At 43.0% G+C, this 20398-nt stretch overlaps 1 protein-coding gene across 1 annotated transcript in view; it reads right to left on the reverse strand.

Annotated features, from left to right (window-relative positions):
- Nucleotides 1-20398, reverse strand: part of ARAP2 (ArfGAP with RhoGAP domain, ankyrin repeat and PH domain 2) — a 214000-nt gene that overhangs the window by 175674 nt on the left and 17928 nt on the right. The window contains exons 3-4 of the mRNA XM_054030499.1: nt 3564-3649; nt 990-1069 (exon numbers count right to left, since the gene is read on the reverse strand). Of these exons, the coding sequence (XP_053886474.1) occupies nt 990-1069; nt 3564-3649 (166 nt within the window). The remainder of the gene's footprint in view (nt 1-989; nt 1070-3563; nt 3650-20398) is intronic.

Genomic DNA, 20398 nt, shown 5'->3' on the forward strand with positions numbered 1-20398 from the left:
GCTCTGTAACGTTACATCATTAAGGAGTAGTAAGCAATGTGTTAATTTAGTAATTGATGTGGCTCTCATACTGAAAGTTTTTTGCCAAAGTGGCCTCCCTTCAAAAATAGTGAAGAGCACTGATGCAGAATGTCACCATCATTATTTACCACTCTACCAATCTTTGCCTCACCTGCAAATTTTATCAGCAGTGATTTTATATTTCTAGATTATTGTTGAAAATGTTGAACAGCATTGGTGCCTAGTCTAAACCCTGCAGAACCCCACCTGAAATAACTCCATTCAATGAGGATTCCCCATTGACAACAACATTTGACTCCCCTATGAGAAGACACAGATGAATAAGAGTGGACATGACAGACGTATAAGGAAAAATTAATTCAGAGAAGAGAATTCAGATGCTACTATTTACGCATTTGCATATTACAAGAACAGATAGGGAAAATCAAAAAAGCAACAAGTTTTAATACTGATACAAGGAAATATTTGTATATGACACAATTGATCAGTGGACCTCATTCCCACAATATATTACTGAAGACAAGGGCATCCAAAGAAGGATTAGACATTTGATAATGAGAATACCTATAGTTACATTAGATACTAGGACAGCTTCACACTTGAATGTGTACGCCAACTGGTTGGGATGAGTTAGAAACTTCTATTGGGGCAGGTTATTCTATAAACGTCTGTTGCCAGATTTCTTGCATCTTCCTCTAAAGCATCTGGTACTGGCAACATAGAATAGATTAGATGAACCACCAGCCTGATCTGGTATGGCTTTCCTTATATACTTCATGCAAGGCCTACTATTGCTGAAAGACAAAGTGCATCTCACTCTTCACTATATCAAAGTTACTAGTCCATGAAATATTTGTAGTACAAGTAATTCATGAAGTAGTGTGTGCGCACACATTCATACAGTAGGGAGGGTGGGCAACAAATAACGTACTGCACTACAGTATTTACACCAAAACCTTTCCATTTACCTTGGCATCTGCAGGGCTGTTGAAAAGAAAAGTTTCCCCATATGGAGAGATGACAGATGGCTTTTCCTCACTGGAGGTTTCTTTAAAGAAAAAAAGAAAGTCATATCAATAAGAAAATAGTACTGTACTTCAAATCTGTATGGGATAGTGCTGTATCTTCAATATGTTTTCTGTTTACACTGCAGCAAATAAAAAGCAAAATTTACTCTTGAATGGATTGGTCCTACGTGCAAATTTGTATGGATCTGTTTTTTAAGTCGATTTAGTTGTTTTAGTGCAAGTCTGTCTGTGAACACTCACGCCTATTCATAATTAAAATGGCTAAAGTAAACGTAGCTATGATTAGTTTGTTACTAACTTTAGCCCAGTCAACTTTAGTCATTTTATTCTGAAGAAGGGGAGAGTTTCCATACACTGACTCACACTGAACAATTAAGTCTGCTTTAAAACAAATAAATTTTGTTATTTCAGAGCAGGTCTCTGTGTTGACCTGCTTTATGTTGCATTCTGGACTAACGTATCTGAAAATTAGGGTGAAGGCAATGTTCATTTTGTTGCACTACACTCTACAGTCTCTTCTCACCCAACCCCCACTATTGGATAGGGGGTTTTCTTGGGAAAAAAACGGTTAGAAGATTTTAAGCATCTTAAAACTGAAAAGATTTTTAGGAGTATACTTAACAATTTCTACTTGTGATACATTTAAAAAACAAAACAAAAAATATACAAAAGTTTGTGTGTTCTACCCACAATTTATAATAGTTTATTCTTTACAGAAAAAGAGAATGAAGATGCTGCATTTCAATAGAAGTTCTATCCTACAGACTATCCATTAATTGTTCTAAAGAATGAGAACATTTTTCCTGCCCCCTGTTGAAATCCAGCATCTTAATTCTTTTTCTCCAAGTTATTTCTGTCTTTATCATCTTCCTCTGACTTATTCTACTGTCTCACTATCAATGACATTTGGACATATCAGTTTTAAAGTATCTATCAAACTGACTTTGGACTCTTTAGTTTTCAATCAGTAGCCCTCTTTTTCTGCTCCCTCATTTTCTGGCAAAGGCAAATTTCAACACAATGTTTAGGTTCTAGTTCAGTTGTGATCTATTTGCTTGACATGAATATGTCTGAACTTGCACAGGAATTGTTTTCAGTGAGTTAAATTAACTTGTTTATAAGTGACGGAGCAACATTGCTAACCTGTTCCTGTGTAACTGTATAACACTAGAAATTCTTCTTGTTCTAATTTCCTCACAATCCTATAGAACTTAATTAAATGGTGTCAGGTTATTTGGGTTAGACGTGAACCCTTTGCATACATTTTTCATCTAAGATAATTTCTGCTTACAAATAACCACTTGACTGTTTAGTATAAAATACATTGAAATCCAAGGATTAGGCAAGTAAAAGTGGATGGAGGAGAAAGAAAAAAAAAAAAACCTTCCTAACTTCCCTTTATTTAAAAACTGATAATAGTTTATAAACAAGGACATAAAACTCGGGCTGTCAAGCAATTAAAAAAATTAATCGCACTGTTAAACAATAACAGTTTATTTTATTATTAGTTAATTAATAATAGTTATTATTTTAAAAATAATTATTATTTAAATATTTTTGGGTGTTTTCTACATTTTCAAATATACTGATTTCAATTACAACACAGAATACAAAGTGTACAGTGCTCACTTTATATTTATTTTTGATTACAAATATTTGCACTGTAAAAAACAAAAGAAATAGTATATTTCAATTCATCTAATACAAGTACTATAATGCAATCTCTTTATCATGAAAGTTGAACTTACAAATGTAGAATTATGTACAAAAAATAACTGCATTCAAAAATAAAAATGTAAAACTTTAGAAGCTACAAGTCAACTCAGTCCTACTTCAGCCAATTGCTCAGACAAACAAGTCTGGTTACAATTTACAGGAGATAATACTGCCCACGTCTTGTTTACAATGTTACCTGAAAGTGAGAACAGGCGTTCACATGGCACTGTTGTAGCCGGCATCGCAAGATATTTATGTTTCAGATGCGCTGAAGACAGGGGTGAAAGTAACATTCCAAACTTACCCCGGAAGGGGCGGGGCCTCAGGCAGAAGGGACAGGGCTGGGGGTCAGCGTCCCCCAGTCCGCCCATCCGCACTGCCTGGCCTGTGCCACGCAGAGCTCCAGCAGCAATTTAAATATAAAGTGAGCACTGTACACTTTGTAGTCCGTATTGTAATAGAAATCAATATATTTGAAAATGTAGAAAAACATCCAAAAATATTTAATAAATTTCAATTGGTATTCTATTGTTTAACAGTATGATTAATCACAATTCATTTTTTTAATCACAGTTAATTTTTTTGAATTAATCGCGTGAGTTATCTATAATTAATTGACAGCCCAACATAAAACATATGGTATCATATAGATATGGTTACTTGCTTGGCATTATATTTATCTTTCCTTCCCAGCTTACCAGATTTTCCTATAATAATTGAATATCAATTTCTGGTAAGTTATTTAAATGAGATCTGTTCTCTCAATTTAAAATATAAATATAACAGCATTCAACTCACTTTTCTGTGAAGTTGGGCTCCCAGTAGAAGAAGTTGGGCTCCCAGAAATATTTAAAACATCCACATTTCTTCTTTCCAGCAGAGAACTTGAAACAAACAAAGAAGTTGAGTAATGTTTGTCAGAAAGTGTACATAACTTTCATGTAGCAACATAACATGCAGGTCAAAACAACTACTTAAAACATGCCAGCCACTTGTGTGTTCTTAATTCTAATTCTAAGTCGGAGGAGGGGGGGGAGAAGAATAACCAGAACAATATAAAAATTAAACAACTCAGATTCCCTCTCTGTATAAATCACACTGAATATTTTATTGAGCCTAGCATAAGCCTTACTTTTTTCAATTTGGCCTTATTACATTATCCAGTTAGAATTCTGTACTTTTTTCAAATATGGACTATTTAAGTAATAGTGTATTAGAGCCCTCATCCTGTACCATTACAGTCCATGGAAGCTTTGTCATGGACTTCAATGAGCACAGGATCAAGCCCAAGAAGAGAGTGGCATCTCCAGCCAAGTATTTTTCAGAGAAAGACTAACAACTTAGCCTTAAATAAAAATCAAATGGACATTGCATGATACAGAGGAAGTAGGATCCTATGCTCTGAGCTGCTGAAAGGATTTTGCTCAATGTCCTGAGTTCAAAAGGTAATTTTCTTTTCCAGGAAGTTTTGCATTTGAAGACAGAGTTATAAATTAAACTGTTTTGCAATCAAAAGATAGCAATAGCTATCAGTAACCACTGTAATATAATGCTCGTGACTGCCATTTCAGGTTTCCTAGATGGCAAACAAGATTATAGTTTCATATGCATTCTACATTACTGTATGCAGTAATATTTACTACTGTGCTGTCCTATGAATACTTGAATGCAGAGTTTTAGATGTGAGTATATAGTCATCTTTGTACTGCTAAAGTCATGCATTTTCAATATTACTGAATTCTCTGTATGAATGCCATTAATCCTCATTATAATTTGCATGACACTATGATTTTGAATTTGCTAAGGGGCAGCTTCTGAAAAACGCTGCATTAGAAAACCATGGTTTTTCTTTCATATTGGTGAAGATAGGAAGCTCTCCATCAGCACTGCAATCTCTACCACTAATTTGCTCTGTGACCTTGTAAAAATCAGTGTCTCTATCCTTTTATTTCTTCATCTGTAAAAATGATAATATGGATCCTTACTTAGCCTTTTTAAAATGCTCTCAGAGCGCTACACAAAATTTAAGCATAACACTAACAATTCTCAAACCAGCATCTTTCATCCCAAAGCAATAAGATCAATATTTTTACCAAGTATGCCAAAACAGGAAATTCCTGGTTTACAGCTCTCCACCACATTTATCAAAGTCCTACTAGTCATGCTGTCTACATTCGTAACTTCCACAATGTTGCTTCATCAAGAAGTCAAAGTTCAATTATTTCCTCTTACAGGCCAACTCATAGACTCATAGACTTTAAGGTCAGAAGGGACCATTATGATCATCTAGTCTGACCTCCTGCATGATGCAGGCCACAAAAGCTGACCCACCCCCTTCCCTTGACTCAGCTGTTGAAGTCCCCAAATCCTGTGATTTAAAGACTTCAAGTCGCAGAGAATCCTCCAGCTAGCGACCCCCGCCCCATGCTGCGGAGGAAGGCGAAAAACCTCCAGGGCCTCTGCCAATCTACCCTGGAGGAAAATTCCTTCCCGACCCCAAATATGGTGATCAGTAGAACCCCGAGCATGCAGGCAAGATTCTCTAGCCAGACCCTCATTGACCATTGATACTATTTACCAGCGATGGCACGCTGTTGATTAATTGACTAAACTCACGTTATCCGATCAAACCATTCCTTCCATAAACTTATCTAGCTTAATCTTAAAGCCAGAGAGGTCTTTCGCCCCCACTGTTTCCCTCGGAAGGCTGTTCCAAAATTTCACCCCTCTGATGGTTAGAAACCTTGGTCTAATTTCAAGCCTAAACTTCCCCACCGCCAGTTTATATCCATTCGTTCTCGTGTCCACATTAGTACTGAGCTGAAATAATTCCTCCCCCTCCCTGGTATTTATCCCTCTGATATATTTAAAGAGAGCAATCATATCCCCCCTCAGCCTTCTTTTGGTTAGGGTAAACAAACCGAGCTCCTCGAGTCTCCTTTCATACAACAGGTTTTCCATTCCTCTGATCATCCTAGTGGTCCTTCTCTGTACCCGTTCCAGTTTGAGTTCATCCTTTTTAAACATGGGAGACCAGAACTGCACACAGTACTCCAAATGAGGTCTCACCAGTGCCTTGTATAATGGAAGCAGCACCTCCTTATCCCTACTAGATATACCTCGCCTAATGCATCCCAAGACCCCATTAGGTTTTTTCACGGCCACGTCACATTACCAACTCATAGTCATCCTGCGGTCAACCAGGACTCCGAGGTCTTTTTCCTCCTCTGTTACTTCCAACCAATGCGTCCCCAGCTTGTAACTAAAATTCTTGTTAGTCATCCCTAAATGCATCACCTTACACTTTTCACTATTAAATTTCATCCTATTTCTATTACTCCAATTTACAAGGTCATCCAAGTCTCCCTGCAGAATATCCCGATCCTTCTCCGAATTGGCAATACCTCCTAACTTTGTGTCATCCGCAAACTTTATCAGCCCACTCCTACATTTGGTTCCAAGGTCAGTAATAAATAGATTAAATAAAATGGGACCCAAAACCGAACCTTGAGGAACTCCACTGGTGACCTCCCTCCAACCTGACAGTTCACCTTTCAGTATGACCCACTGCAGTCTCCCCTGTAATCAGTTCCTTATCCACCTGCTAACTGTGATGCAGACGATATGTGTATCAAATTTTGAACTCTATTTTGTATTGTGTGTTGAACACATGTCTAAACTTGCCTAAAGGTAAGACTATTGAATTCCATTCCATACTACAGCCTAACCCAGGAATAGTGCTTGACACCTCATTGAAGGACTATCATCAAGAAGGCAATCTGAAACTATGGACTTTGACTGACACAGCTACTGGTCCACCTCCATGGAACAAAGGGTTTCTATGCAGCTGATGCCAGCATGACAAGGGGAGGGGGCTAAAACATTTCAGGAGGAACAAATGGCAAGCAAACAGACTATAAGAGTAACATGATGCTTTAAGCTGGGGGCCAACCATCACCCCATGTAAACATGATGCCTAGGAGAGAGAACATAAGAGGGACTCTGTACAGCCTGGAATGCTGACAAACCTTGGACTCGCAGAAGGAATGAAATCAGACATGAGGAAGGGACACCTCAGGACTTTTGTTATTTTTAAAATCCTTTTAAGAGTAAAGTTACTGTGGTTAAGAAATTCCTTTGTTAAGCCTAAATTCCTTCCTTTCTTGCCACATTGTCCCTGAAAAGTTTAAACTAGAAGCCCAGAGCACGCACAGATACAGCGGAGTTCTTGGGCACTCAGAAAGTCTGAGGCACTGGTTTAACTTCTAGGGCAGCAGTCTCATGTTGCAAACAAGGGGATTTGAGCTTGCAGTCTGCCTGCCAGGCTCAGAGCTAGGAACAATGACTAGGGCCTGGTCTACACTACGACTTTAATTCGGATTTATCAGCTTTAATTCGAATTAACCCTGTAACCGTCCACACAACGACGCTATTTAATTCGATGTAAAGGGCCCTTTAAATCGATTTCTGTACTCCACCCCAACGAGCGGAGTAGCGCCAAAATCGATTTTAGCAATTCGAATTAGGGTTAGTGTGGCCGCAATTCGATGGTATTGGCCTCCGGGAGCTATCCCACAGTGCATCATTGTGACCGCTCTGGACAGCAATCCGAACTCGGATGCACTGGCCAGGTAGACAGGAAAAGCCCCGCGAACATTTGAACTTCATTTCCTGTTTGCCCAGCGTGGAGAGCACAGGTGACCACAGATACCTCATCAGCACAGGTAACCATGCAGGCTGATAATCGAAAAAGAGCACCAGCATGGACCGTGAGGGAGGTACTGGATCTGATCGCTGTATGGGGAGAGGATTCAGTGCTTGCAGAACTTCATTCTAAAAGACGAAATGCAAAAACTTTTGAAAAAATTTCCAAGGGCATGATGGAGAGAGGCCACAATAGGGACTCTGAGCAGTGCCGCGTGAAGGTCAAGGAGCTCAGACAAGCCTATCAAAAAACAAAGGAGGCAAACGGTCGCTCCGGGTCAGAGCCGCGGACATGCCGCTACTACGCCGAGCTGCATGCAATTCTAGGGGGGGCTGCCACCACTACCCCACCTTTGTTCGTGGATTCTGGGTCGGGGATAGTCTCGACGCCTGAGGATTCTGCCGATGGGGTAGAGGAGGAGGAGGAGGAGGAGGATGAGCTTGCAGAGAGCACACAGCACTCCATTCTCCCCAACAGCCAGGATCTTTTTATCACCCTGACTGAAGTACCCTCCCAAGCCTCCCAAGCCAGTACCCAAGACTCTGACCCCATGGAAGGGACCTCAGGTGAGTTTACCTTTTAAAATATAAAACTTGTTTTAAAAGCAAACGGTTTTTAATGATTACTTTGCCTGACTTTGCATTCGCGGTCAGTTCAGCTACTGGAAAAGTCTGTAGCTACTGGAAAAGTCTGTTAACGTGTATGGGGATGGAGCGGAAATCCTCCAGGGACATCTCCATGAAGCTCTCCTGGAGGTACTCCGAAAGCCTTGCCAGAAGGTTTCTGGGCAGTGCATCCTTATTCCCTCCTCCATGGTAGGACACTTGACCACGCCATGCTTGCAGCAAGTAATCTGGTATCATTGCCTGACAAAGCCTGGCAGCGTATGGTCCCGGTGTTTGCTGGCATTCAAGCAACATCCGTTCTTTATCTTGTTGTGTAATCCTCAGGAGAGTGATATCACTCCTGGTAACCTGGTTGAAATACGGGAACTTAATTAAGGGGACAGAGGTGGCCGTTCCTACTGGGCTGTTTGCCTGTGGCGGAAAATAAATCCTTCCCTGCAGTTAGCCAAGCGCAGATGGGAAATTGGCCCTGAAGTTTTCCGCGTTTGGCTAGCAGGGATCTTCCCTGTTACCAGCCACGCGGTGGGGGGAGGGTACCGTGATCATCCCAGAGAATTCATGGCGAGGGGGGGGATCGGCGGCGGGGGGGGGGAGGGTAGTTTGGTGCCTGCAGGGATCTTCCCTGATACCAGCCACGCGGTGGGGGGAAGGGTACCGTGATCATCCCAGAGAATTCATGGCGGGGGGGGGGTTAGTTTGTTTTCTGGTGCTGCTGAATGTTAACAGAAAAACCGCAGCACTCTACTTGCCTGAAGGGGCCCAGACAAGCCCCCCCACACTGCCCCCCCCCAACTGGCTGAGATTGGCCAGGCTTCTGCAGCACTCTACAGGCTATGCTTGGTATGTGGGAAAGGAGGGTGCAGAAGCTGTAAAACAATGGCTTACCATGGCCGCATGCAAGCCGAATTCTGTTGCCCAGACCTGTGATCTCTAGCAGCAAAGCCACAAGCACTCAGCATTAAGAGGCAAAATGCGACCTTGCACAGAAATCACATGTGCTATGTAATGTGAACAGTGTTGGTCACCGTGAAAGAGTATAAGCATTGTTCTGCAAAATGTAGCTTTTAAAACAATTCTCTCTTTTTTCCCCTCCCTACAGCAGCTGCAAATTCCTCAAGCCTCCCTCCTCCATCCCGAAGGTTATCACAGATAAGGCGTCGTAAGAAGAAGACGCGGGAGGACATGTTTTCTGAAATTATGCAATCCAGCAGGAGTGACAGAGCTCATCTGAATGAGTGGAAGGAAACAGTTTCAAAGTATAGGAAAGAAGTCAGTGAACGTGAGGAGAGGAGGGACCAACGTGAGGAGAGGAGGGACCAACGTGAGGAGAGGAGAGACGATCGAGATGAGAGATGGCGGCAGGAAGACCAGAGGATGAAGGATGCAACGCTGGGGCTGCTCCGGCGTCTGGTGGAGGTTCAGGAACGGCTGCTGGAAAACAGACTGCCGCTTCAGCCCCTGTTCCACCCTCCCCCCTCCCCATGTTCCGTATCCTCCTCACCTTCCCATTCCACCCCAGTAGACAGCCCAAGCAAAAGGCTGTCATTTTTTTAACCTTTTCTTTGTGGCTTTTTCCTTCCCAGCAATCCTCCTCCCAAATACCACCCGGGTTCCCTCCCTCTTTTTCTAATCTATTAATAAAGAATAAATGATTTTTAAATGATAGTGACTTTATTTGGTTTGAAAGAAAGATGGGGGAAGGGGCAGGGTGGGTTCCTTACAGAAAATCAGTCAGTAAAGGGGGAGGGTTTTCATGAAGGAGAAACAAACAGATATTTCACACGGTAGCCTGGCCAGCCATGAAACTAGTTTTCAAAGCTTCTCTGATGCACAGCGCTTCATGGTGTGATCTTCTAATCGCCCTGGTGTCTGGCTGCGCGTAATCAGCAGCCAGGCGATTTGCCTCAGCCTACCACCCCGCCATAAAGGTCTCCCCCTTACTTTCACAGAGATTGTGGAGCACACAGCAAGCAGAAATAACAATGGGGAGATTTCTTTGGCTGAGGTCAGAGCGAGTCAATAATGAACGTCAGCGACCTTTTAAATGGCCAAATGCACATTCTACCACCATTCTGCACTTGCTTAGCCTGTAGTTAAACAGCTCCTGACTCCTGTCCAGGCTGCCTGTGTATGGCTTCATAAGCCATGGCATTAAGGGGTAGGCTGGGTCCCCAAGAATAACTATGGGCATTTCAACATCCCCAACGGTTATTTTCTGGTCCGGAAAGTAAGTCCCTTGCTGCAGCCCTTTAAACAGAGTAGTGTTCCTGAAGACGCGAGCGTCATGAACCCTTCCCGCCCAGCCCGCGTTGATGTTGGTGAAACGTCCCTTGTGATCCACAAGTGCTTGCAGCACCATTGAAAAGTACCCCTTGCGGTTTATGTACTCGGTGGCTTGGTGCTCCGGTGCCAAGATAGGGATATGGGTTCCGTCTATTGCCCCACCACAGTTAGGGAATCCCATTGCAGCAAAACCATCCACTATAGCCTGCACATTTCCCAGAGTCACTAACTTTCGTAGCAGCACCTGAGTGATTGCTTTGGCTACTTGCATCACAGCAGCCCCCACAGTAGATTTGCCCACTCCAAATTGATTCCCGACTGACCGGTAGCTGTCTGGCGTTGCAAGCTTCCACAGGGCTATCGCCACGCGCTTCTCAACTGTGAGGGCTGCTCTCATCTTGGTATTCTGGCGTTTCAGGGCAGGAGACAGCAAGTCACAAAGTTCCATGAAAGTGCCCTTACGCATGCGAAAGTTCCGCAGCCACTGGGAATCGTCCCAGACCTGCAACACTATGCGGTCCCACCAGTCTGTGCTTGTTTCCCTTGCCCAGAATCGGCGTTCCATGGATAGAATCTGCCCCATTAACAACATGATCTCCAAAGCACCGGGGCCTGTGGTTTCACTGAATTCTGTGTCCGTGTCCATGTCCTCATCATGCTTGTCACTGCGCTGCCGCCGCCGCTGCCTCCTCGCCTCGTTTTTCTGGTCCTGGCTGAGCATAAACTCCACGAGAACGCGCGAGGTGTTTGCAATATTCATGAATGCTGTCTTGACCTCAGCGGGCTCCATGCTTGCCGTGGTATGGAGTCTGCAGTGTTCACCCACCCAGGAAAAAAGGCGCGAAAATGGTTGTCTGCCGTCCGTTGCTTTCATGCAGGGAGGGAGGGAGGGAGGAAGTGAGGCTGTACCCAGAACCACCTGCGACGATGTTTTTTGTCCCATCAGGCACTGGGATCTTAACCCACAATCCCAATGGGCGCGGGAGACTGCGGGAACTATGGGATAGCTATGGAATTGCTACCCACAGTGCAACGGTGCAGAAATCGACGCTAGCCCCGGTACTTGGACGCACACCACCGAATTACTGTGCTAGTGTGGCCGCACTCATTTCGACTTTATACAACCTGTTTCTCAAATCCGAATTATCTAAATTCGGATTAATCCCGTAGTGTAGACATACCCTAGGACTCTGCCTAGCAGCTATAGAAGCATATGGAAACCTGTAATTGCAAGAGATTGGAGTAGCCATACAGTGGGATACTGGACCAGGATGTAACACTATCATCCACCTTTGAGACACTAATGTGTCAAAATGATAGTCTATCCCAAATTCTTATATCCTTTAAAATTTTCAAAATAAGACCTTAGAGATTTTCATGTTGAAAAGGCAGCTCCATCATGCAGAAGTGTCAAAACATTCACCTGCAGTCACAAGATCCAATGAGACTTGGCATATCTTAGAAATGGCTAGTAATTTTGTCATTAATTTACTCTGCTAAAAAACACTCCATTATAGTTCTTTACAGACTCTTCCTTTTTAGGGCAGATAACCTTACATTGAAATTAGTTCATTCTATCATAAAGCTTTATCTAGTATATCAAGTCATTTTCAATATATTGATCTCAGTTCCTCGTCCTCAGGTGATTTATAATGAATAAATCATGCCTGACTAACCTAACTGCCTTCTATGACGAGATAACTGGCTCTGTGGATGAGGAGAAAGCAGTGGACATGTTATTCCTTGACTTTAGCAAAGCTTTTGATACGGTCTCCCAGAGTATTCTTGCCAGCAAATTAAAGAAGTATGGGCTGGATGAATGGACTATAAGGTGGATAGAAGCTGGCTAGATCGTTGGGCTCAAAGGGTAGTGATCAATGGCTACATGTCTAGTTGGCAGCCGGTATCAAGCAGAGTGCCCCAAGGGTCGGTCCTGGTTTTGTTCAATATCTTCATTAATGATCTGGAGGATGGCGTGGACTGTGCCCTCAACAAGTTTGCAGATGACACTAAATTGGGAGGAGTGGTAGATACGCTGGAGGGTAGGGATAGGATACAGAGGGACCTAGACAAATTAGGGGATTGGGCCAAAAGAAATCTGATGAGTTTCAACAAGGACAAGTGCAGAGTCCTGCACTTAGCAAGGAAGAATCCCATGCACTGCTACAGACTAGGGACTGAATGACTAGGCAGCAGTTCTGCAGAAAAGGACCTAGGGATTACAGTGGACGAGAAGCTGGATATGAGTCAACAGTTTGCCCTTGTTGCCAAGAAGGTTAACAGCATTTTGGGCTGTATAAGTCGCAGGGGTGGCTCCAGGCACCAGTGCAGGAAGTGCGTGCCTGGGGTGGCAAGCCATGGGGGGGTCACAGTGAGGGCGGAAGTCAGGCGGCCTTCGACGGCATCTGCGGGAGGTCCGCCAGTCCCGCGGTAATTCGGCGGCAGGGACACCGAAGCTGCGGGACCGGGATTCTTCCTTGCTGCATGGGATTTTGCTAAGTGCAGGACTCTGCACTTGTCCTTGTTGAACCTCATCAGATTTCTTTTGGCCCAATCCTCTAATTTGTCTAGGTCCCTCTGTATCCTATCCCTACCCTCCAGCGTATCTACCACTCCTCCCAGTTTAGTGTCATCTGCAAACTTGCTGAGGGCACAGTCCACGCCATCCTCCAGATCATTAATGAAAATATCACCCGCAGAAACGCCACCGAATCCGTGTGACGCCTGACTGCCATGCTTGGGGCGGCAAAAAACATAGAACCGCCGCGGATAAGTAGGGGCATTGCCAGCAGTTCGAGGGATGTGATCATTCCCCTCTATTCAGCATTGGTGAGGCCGCATCTGGAGTACTGTATCCAGTTTTGGGCCCCACATTACAAGAAGGATGTGGAAAAATTGGAAAGAGTCCAGCGGAGGGCAAAAAAAATTATTAAGGGGGCTGGAGCACATGACTTATGAGGAGAGGCTGAGGGAACTGGGATTGTTTAGTCTGCAGAAGAGAAGAATGAGGGGGGATTTCATTGCTGCTTTTAACTACATGAAAGAGGGTTCCGAAGAGGATGGATCTAGACTGTTCACAGTGGTAGCAGATGACAGAACAAGGAGTAATGGTCTCCAGTTGCAGTGGGGGAGGTTTAGATTGGATATTAGGAAAATCTTTTTCACTATCAGGGTGGTGAAAGCACCAGAATGGGTTACCTAGGGAGGTGGTGGAACCTCCTTCCTTAGAGATTTTTAAGGTCAGGCTTGACAAAACCCTGGCTGGGATGATTCAATTGCGGATTGGTCCTGCTTTGAGCGGGGGGTTGGACTAGATGACCTCCTGAGGTCCCTTCCAACCCTGATATTCTATGATTCTATGAATGGCTGGGAGTAGTTAATTGTTGAAGACGGGAACATAAGTTACAAAATGAAAAGGAGCAAACAATGTCACGGTTCTACTAAATCATCCCTATATTTCAGTTTTGAAAAAGTAAGATATGGAGATCAAAATACCAGAAATCCCAGGCTCAGAGTTTAAATTCTAACAATCAAACAGGGACAAGGGGAGGAACATGGTAAAGACAGATAAGGACACAGCCTAATGGCATGTTTACACTGCACACTTTTTACAGTGATGTGTAGAGTATGTATACAGCTACCTCCCCTCTCCCCCCCAGAACAGGTATCAATAGCAGTATAGACAGTAAGGCACAGCTTAGGCAAATAAAGTAGTTGTATATACCAACATGGCTCTCTACTCACCCAAGCAGTGCTTCCCCTCTCTACACTGCTATTTTTAGCAGGTTAGCATCCCACTGCTGGAATCTTTCTGTGCCACAGGGAAAGGCTCTGCCACCAGGAAGCCACTGAAGCCTTTCCCCACTACCTCCCCCCACCAAAGCCTTTCAATGCCGCATGTAGCTACATACCACAGTGTGGATGCAGGTCGTTTTTCGCTGCGGCATGTATCTACACAAGCCCTATACACCGCCACCACTAGTGTGCAGTGTAGACGCAACCTATTGGTCTTCTCGGTCCATCTATCCCATCTGCTGAGCAATGCTCTTAATATCATGCAGTACTTTGCTTCAGTTCTAGGTCAATATTTATTTCTTTGGGAATTAGTCTGCTCATCTTCCTTGACTACCATAACATTTTGTTCCTGTTGCTCTGGAATGAGAAACTTCTTATCAATGTTTAAGACTAACTTGCTAACATTTTTATTTGAAGAATTATATTCCCAAGCCTAGAAAATTTTAAAAAGGAAAACAAATTTGTAAAATTTAGGCACAAAAATTATATTTTGTAAAAACAAGGTTTAATAAAATCAAAGGTCAATTTTACACTTGTTAAATACTGCATTCAATCTTACCTTAGTATTTTCCAGGTATACAATTTAAAGTGATCGCTCACCCAGTCTTCTAATTTTTTAAAAAAGCTAATAAGCTAATCTGTGCAAGTCTTCTATCATTTACCACTAAAATACAAGATCTCTCTGGTAAATTTTGTTCGTTCTGATACAGTTTACACTGTATCGAGGTAACAGTGTTGTACTGAAAACTATGTTAGAATTGTAAGCTGTCGCTTGAAATTTCAAGGGAGTTGCTGGTCCTGCTAGCATCTAGGGGCCTGTATAGGAAAACATGTGGTCTGGATCTTGTGTAGTAAGGCTGCAAACAGTAAGCCCATAGTAAGGTGGGATGAGATGTGCCTTTCTATTTAAGGGAGCAACCTGCTTTGTGTCTCTCTGTTTTGAGGTTTTTGTGTGTTATTCTGAATTCTAAGAAATAAGCATTACCTTCCAGGAAGATTCTTTATGCTTTCATCTAACTTCTCTCTGTATATTCCATGAACATAACAGTAACAGACAAAAACCTTTAAGCCTATGGCCTTGGCTACATTGGCAATTCACAGCGCTGCACTTGCTGCGCTCAGGGGTGTGAACCCCCCCCCCCCCCCGAGCGCAGCGTGTGCAGCGCTGTAAAGCGCCAGTGTAATCAGCGCCTGCAGCGCTGCACGCTCACTCGCAGCACTGCAAGCTATTCCCCTCGGAGAGGTGGAGTACTTGCAGTGCTGCGAGACAGCTCTCGCAGCGCTGGCGGCGCGACTACACTCGCACTTCACAGCGCTGCCGGAGCAGCGCTGTGAATCCACGAGTGTAGCCAAGACCTTACAGTAGATTGGTTTTAAAAAACCCTAATATAAACCCTCTCTTCAACACATTTCCCTCACAACTTAAGACTGCAAAAAGTACATGGTGTAGTCTGAATTTAAGTGTTACTGATATCCACACTGATTAAATGGAAATAGATAAAACGCTCTTCTGAACAGAAAGTCATTTCTCTACAATGTCTAAAACAGTGAGTCACTGGTTTGACTTGAGAGAGGGAAGAAGGAAAGATTTAGAAATGAGCAAGTAAACACTCAGCAATGGCAATGACTCACTGTTCCTACCTACATTTAGTTGTTACTGGCACCCTATCATATTAAAAATATAGTTTCCTTTACTTTAATTTCTTTCTATGGCAGGAAATGGCTGCAAAATGTCTCCAAAATCTTTTTTGATTGTTTCAGTTAAGGATACCCACTGGTAAGCAAACAATGGGCCTGTAGTCAAGTATCAGAAATAAGATTTGGAAATAGAATCTTGAAAATCTCTCTTTATATCAAATAAGAATTATCTCAAGAATGTCTAACTAGTGCCAGAACAAATACATTTATTTACTCTGACTTAATGAATACCTGTTTGACAAATAACTTGGAAACAGATGTGATATGAAACACTAGATGTTTGCCAATACACAATTACTATATGAAATGAATTCTAGAACTGGGAGGGCAAAATACTGAAGCCTGTTGAGAACTCTTATTTTAGGATTTAATTCTATTTCACATCTTTCCTCTGAATAATTAAGGTACTGACTCTCCAGACAGACTAGCAGATTACTTGAGTTACCTTCTTAAAGACAGATGACTGCAAACCTGTCCTCCATGCTGTTGCACCAGTTTCACTTTGGTTTAACTGGTTTAAGTGGTGCTGCATTGGTGCATCATCGTAGCACATCAGGTACAGTAGCTTCCAATATCAAGAGATACAAGACATGTTCTTCTCCAGTCTCCTTCCCCTCCACACAGACAGGCTGAAAAAGCAACAGCTGGGCTGGACTCCTTGTGAGCACTGTGGTGTTGTTTACCTGGGTGCATGCCAATGGCATCACACCCTTCCCAACTAACTGTAGCCCAGCTTCCCAACTAACTATAGCCCACCTCTGGCTCTAATGATGATTGGATAGGAAGGAGCTGCCCTGCCCCTTAAGCAGAGGGAGGAGTAAAGGGCTATTCTGTCTCCCCCGCTGCAGCCTGCAACACTATTTGCCCTGGGAGACAGGGATTAGAGCAGTGGTCCCCAAACTGTGGGGCACGCCCCCACATGGGGGTGCAGAGGAACATTTGAGGGGGCACGCAGCGGGGCCTGAGCCAGACTCCATGGGGAGTGGAGACAGAGCACCACCCAGTTCCGCGCCACTCCAAGCCCAGCCCAGCTCTGCTCCGTCCCCAGCCCAGCTCCAGACCCAGCCTCAGCTCCACTCCGCCCCCTGCTCTGCCCCCATCCCAGCTCTGCCCTCATTTAGCTCCACCTCTAGCCCAAGCCCCTCTCCCATCCCAGTTCTGTCCCCAGCTCCATCTTCAGCCCAAGCTCCTCTGCTGAGTCAACTGTAGTAATGGTGGGGGGGAGAGGGGAGCGGGGGGGGGAGAGAGAAGAACACGAACACATTCCATTACAGGGGGAGGGGCACAACAGGAAAAGTTTGGACACCACTGGGTTAGAGCAAATGGTCACTCCTTATCTTTGTATATTGGCATTTATTTGCTGAATGCCTTACATTGACTAAATTGTATTTCCTTTTCTGTCCGGGTCAAGACAACATAATGGGGAAATTTCTATGTTACAACTTTGAGGGCCAACCTACTGTTTGCAGGAGTTAAGAGTATTTGGCTGTTGGGGCAGGAAATTTAAGTACCTCAAGGTAACTACCCCAGAACTGGACAGTCTCCATGTAAAAGAATAAATGGACACAAATCAGACATCAGGAATGGTAACATACAAAAGCCAATAGGAGAACACTTCAATCTCCCTGAACATTCAACAACAGATTTAAAAGTAGCCATACTTCAATAAAAAAACTTCAAAGAGAAACTGCAGAGCTACAATTCATTTGCAAACTTAATACCATTAATTTGGGCTTGAATGGGGACTGGGAGTGGCTGGCTCACTACAAAAGCCATTTTCCCTCTCTTGGTATTGACAGCTCCTCATCAATTATTGGGAGTGGACCACATCCACCCTGATTGAATTGGCCTTGTCATCACTGGTTCTCCACTTGTAAGGTAACTCCCTTCTCTTCATGTGCCAGTATATTTATGCTTGTATCTGTAATTTTCACTCCATGCATCTGAAGAAGTATTTTTTTCCCACGAAAGCTTATGCCCAAATAAATCTGTTAGTCTTTAAGGTGCCACCGGACTCCTCATTGTTTTTGTGGATACAGACTAACACGGCCACCCCTCTGATACTTGACAGAATTGTTTAATTCTCTACATAGCTGGGAATAAAACCTTTATACTAAACACCATCTAAAAACCTACATGCACCATATATTTATATAGGCCCCCTTATGACCACAGTCCTAGCATATGTATTTCTGAGGAACAGGAAAACTAAAACATTTAAAACTTCTAAAACTTGTCATGTTGTGGTAAAGACCGATACATTGTTTTGTGGCAGAGGAGAGCCAGCAGCACAGAGAAGCACATGTAATTGCAATGGAGGTAAGTGCTGGGTGTCAGGAGAGCCACAGTATTAACTTTTTGTGCTGGAAGGCACTTAAGAGAGCCTAAAATAGCTCTTCTGTCCATACAAAATTTCATGACTGAAGTCTTCGCAGGTCTAGAAGCAAGTGCTGAGTCTCCCAAGGGAAAGCTGGATTTCTACCCATGTGTGAAAACCCTACAGGATGCAATAAGGACAAAGCCAATACCATTCAATAGCAATTAGGAGGGAATGCTTTTTTATAACATTCCAAGGAGAGAGATGACTCCATTAAACTTAAGACTGCATCTAGTTGTCATTTTAATCATCCTATTACTTTGGCTTTAAAAATTGCTGAGCAAAGGAAAATGGTTCTGTGAAGTTTGATATCTGTTTTAAAATTCTGACAACATTTGTCTCCCTCCAGAACAGCTTATTACTACCCCTTCATGATTTTCACACAATTATAAACCAGTACATGCGATTTTAGGGAGATCAATTTGAAGAAACTAGGCTATGGCTAAGCAAATAATTTTTGGTAATGCAGCGTCTAATTTGGGGCTCAATCCTACATCAATGGAAGGTTGTGCTTTGGGAAGACAGGGGCGACTTCAGTATGAGCATGATGGGGCACTACATGTGCAATATGTTCCCTTCCCTTATTGCAGGCGAGAGTCCGGAATGGTTGTAGCTTAGAGAGGGGACAAGGGTATTTTTATAATAGATAGTTCTCTCTCTTTTCCTCAATACCCCCATGTTTGGAGCTGAAACACCAGATTCCCGTCTCAGCTCTGCAGGAGTGTTTTATCATCATGGAGTGGGAACAACTATTCCAAAGTTAAGATTAACATCAAACATGCCCATTTTGATTCTCTTAAAAAATTGAGCACACACTTTTTATAGTTAAAAGCCTAAACTTCCACAACCTAAAACATTTTAATATTTTTAAAAGATATGGGTGGAGTTCCTTTTCTTTAATTAATACATAAAAGTAGCTCTTTGGTATAATTTGATACAAAGTATCAAATGTTTCTTTGAGTCTCTCAGTCTACCCAGTGATGCCACATTTCATAAAAACGGCCATACTGGGTCAGAGCAATGGTCCATTTAGCCCAGACGCCCATCTTGCGACAGTGGCCAATGCCAGCTGCTTCAGAGGGAATAAACAGAACAGGTAATCATCAAGTGATCCATCCCCTGTCGCCCATTCCCAGCCTCGGACAAACAGAGGCTAGGGAAACCATCCCTGCCCATCCTGGTTAATAGCCATTGATGGACCGATCTTCCATGAACTTATCTAGTTCTTTTTTGAACCCAGTTATAGTTTTGGCCTTCACAACATCCTCTGACAAAGAGTTCAATAGGTTGACTGTGTGTTGTGTGAAGAAATACTTCCTTTTGTTTTTTTTTTTTTAAGCCTGCTGCCTATTAATTTCATTTGGTCAACCCTAGCCCTTGTGTAATGAGGAGTAAATAATATTTCCTTATTTGCTTTCTTCACACCAGTCATGATTTTATAGACCTCTATCATATCACCCCTTAGTCATCTTTTTTCCAAGCTGAAAAGTCCCTGTCTTATTAACCTCTCCTCATATGGAAGCTGTTCCATGCCCCTAATCATTTTTGTTGCCCTTCTCTGTACCTTTTCCAATTCCAATATATCTTTTTTGGGATGGGGTGACCTAATCTGCACACAGCATTCAAGATGGGGGCTGTACCATGAATTTATATAGACGCAATACAATATTTTCTATCTTATTATCTATCCCTTTCTTAACAATTCCCAACATTCTGTTTGCTTTTTTGACTGCTGCTGCACATTGAGTGGATGTTTTCAGAGAACTATCCACAGTGACTCCAAGATCTCTTGAGTGGTAACAGCTAATTTAGACCTCACCATTTTATATGTATAGTTGGGATTGTGTTTGCCAAGGTGCATTACTTTGCATTTATCAACATTGAATTTCATCTGCCATTTTGTTGCCAAGTCACCCAGTTTTGTGAGGTCCCTTTGTAGCTCTTCGCAGTCTGCTTTGGACTTAGCTATCTTGAGTAGTTTTGCATCATCTGCAAATGTTGCCACCCCACTGTTTACCGGTTTTCCAGATCATTTATGAATATGTTGACAGTACTGGTCTCAGTACAGACCCCTGGGGGACACACTATTTACCTCTCTCCATTATGAAAACTGACCATTTATTCCTACCCTTTGTTTCCTATATTTTAA

This window comes from Malaclemys terrapin, chromosome 5 (assembly GCF_027887155.1).
Source record: "Malaclemys terrapin pileata isolate rMalTer1 chromosome 5, rMalTer1.hap1, whole genome shotgun sequence".
Lineage (NCBI taxonomy): Eukaryota > Metazoa > Chordata > Testudines > Emydidae > Malaclemys > Malaclemys terrapin.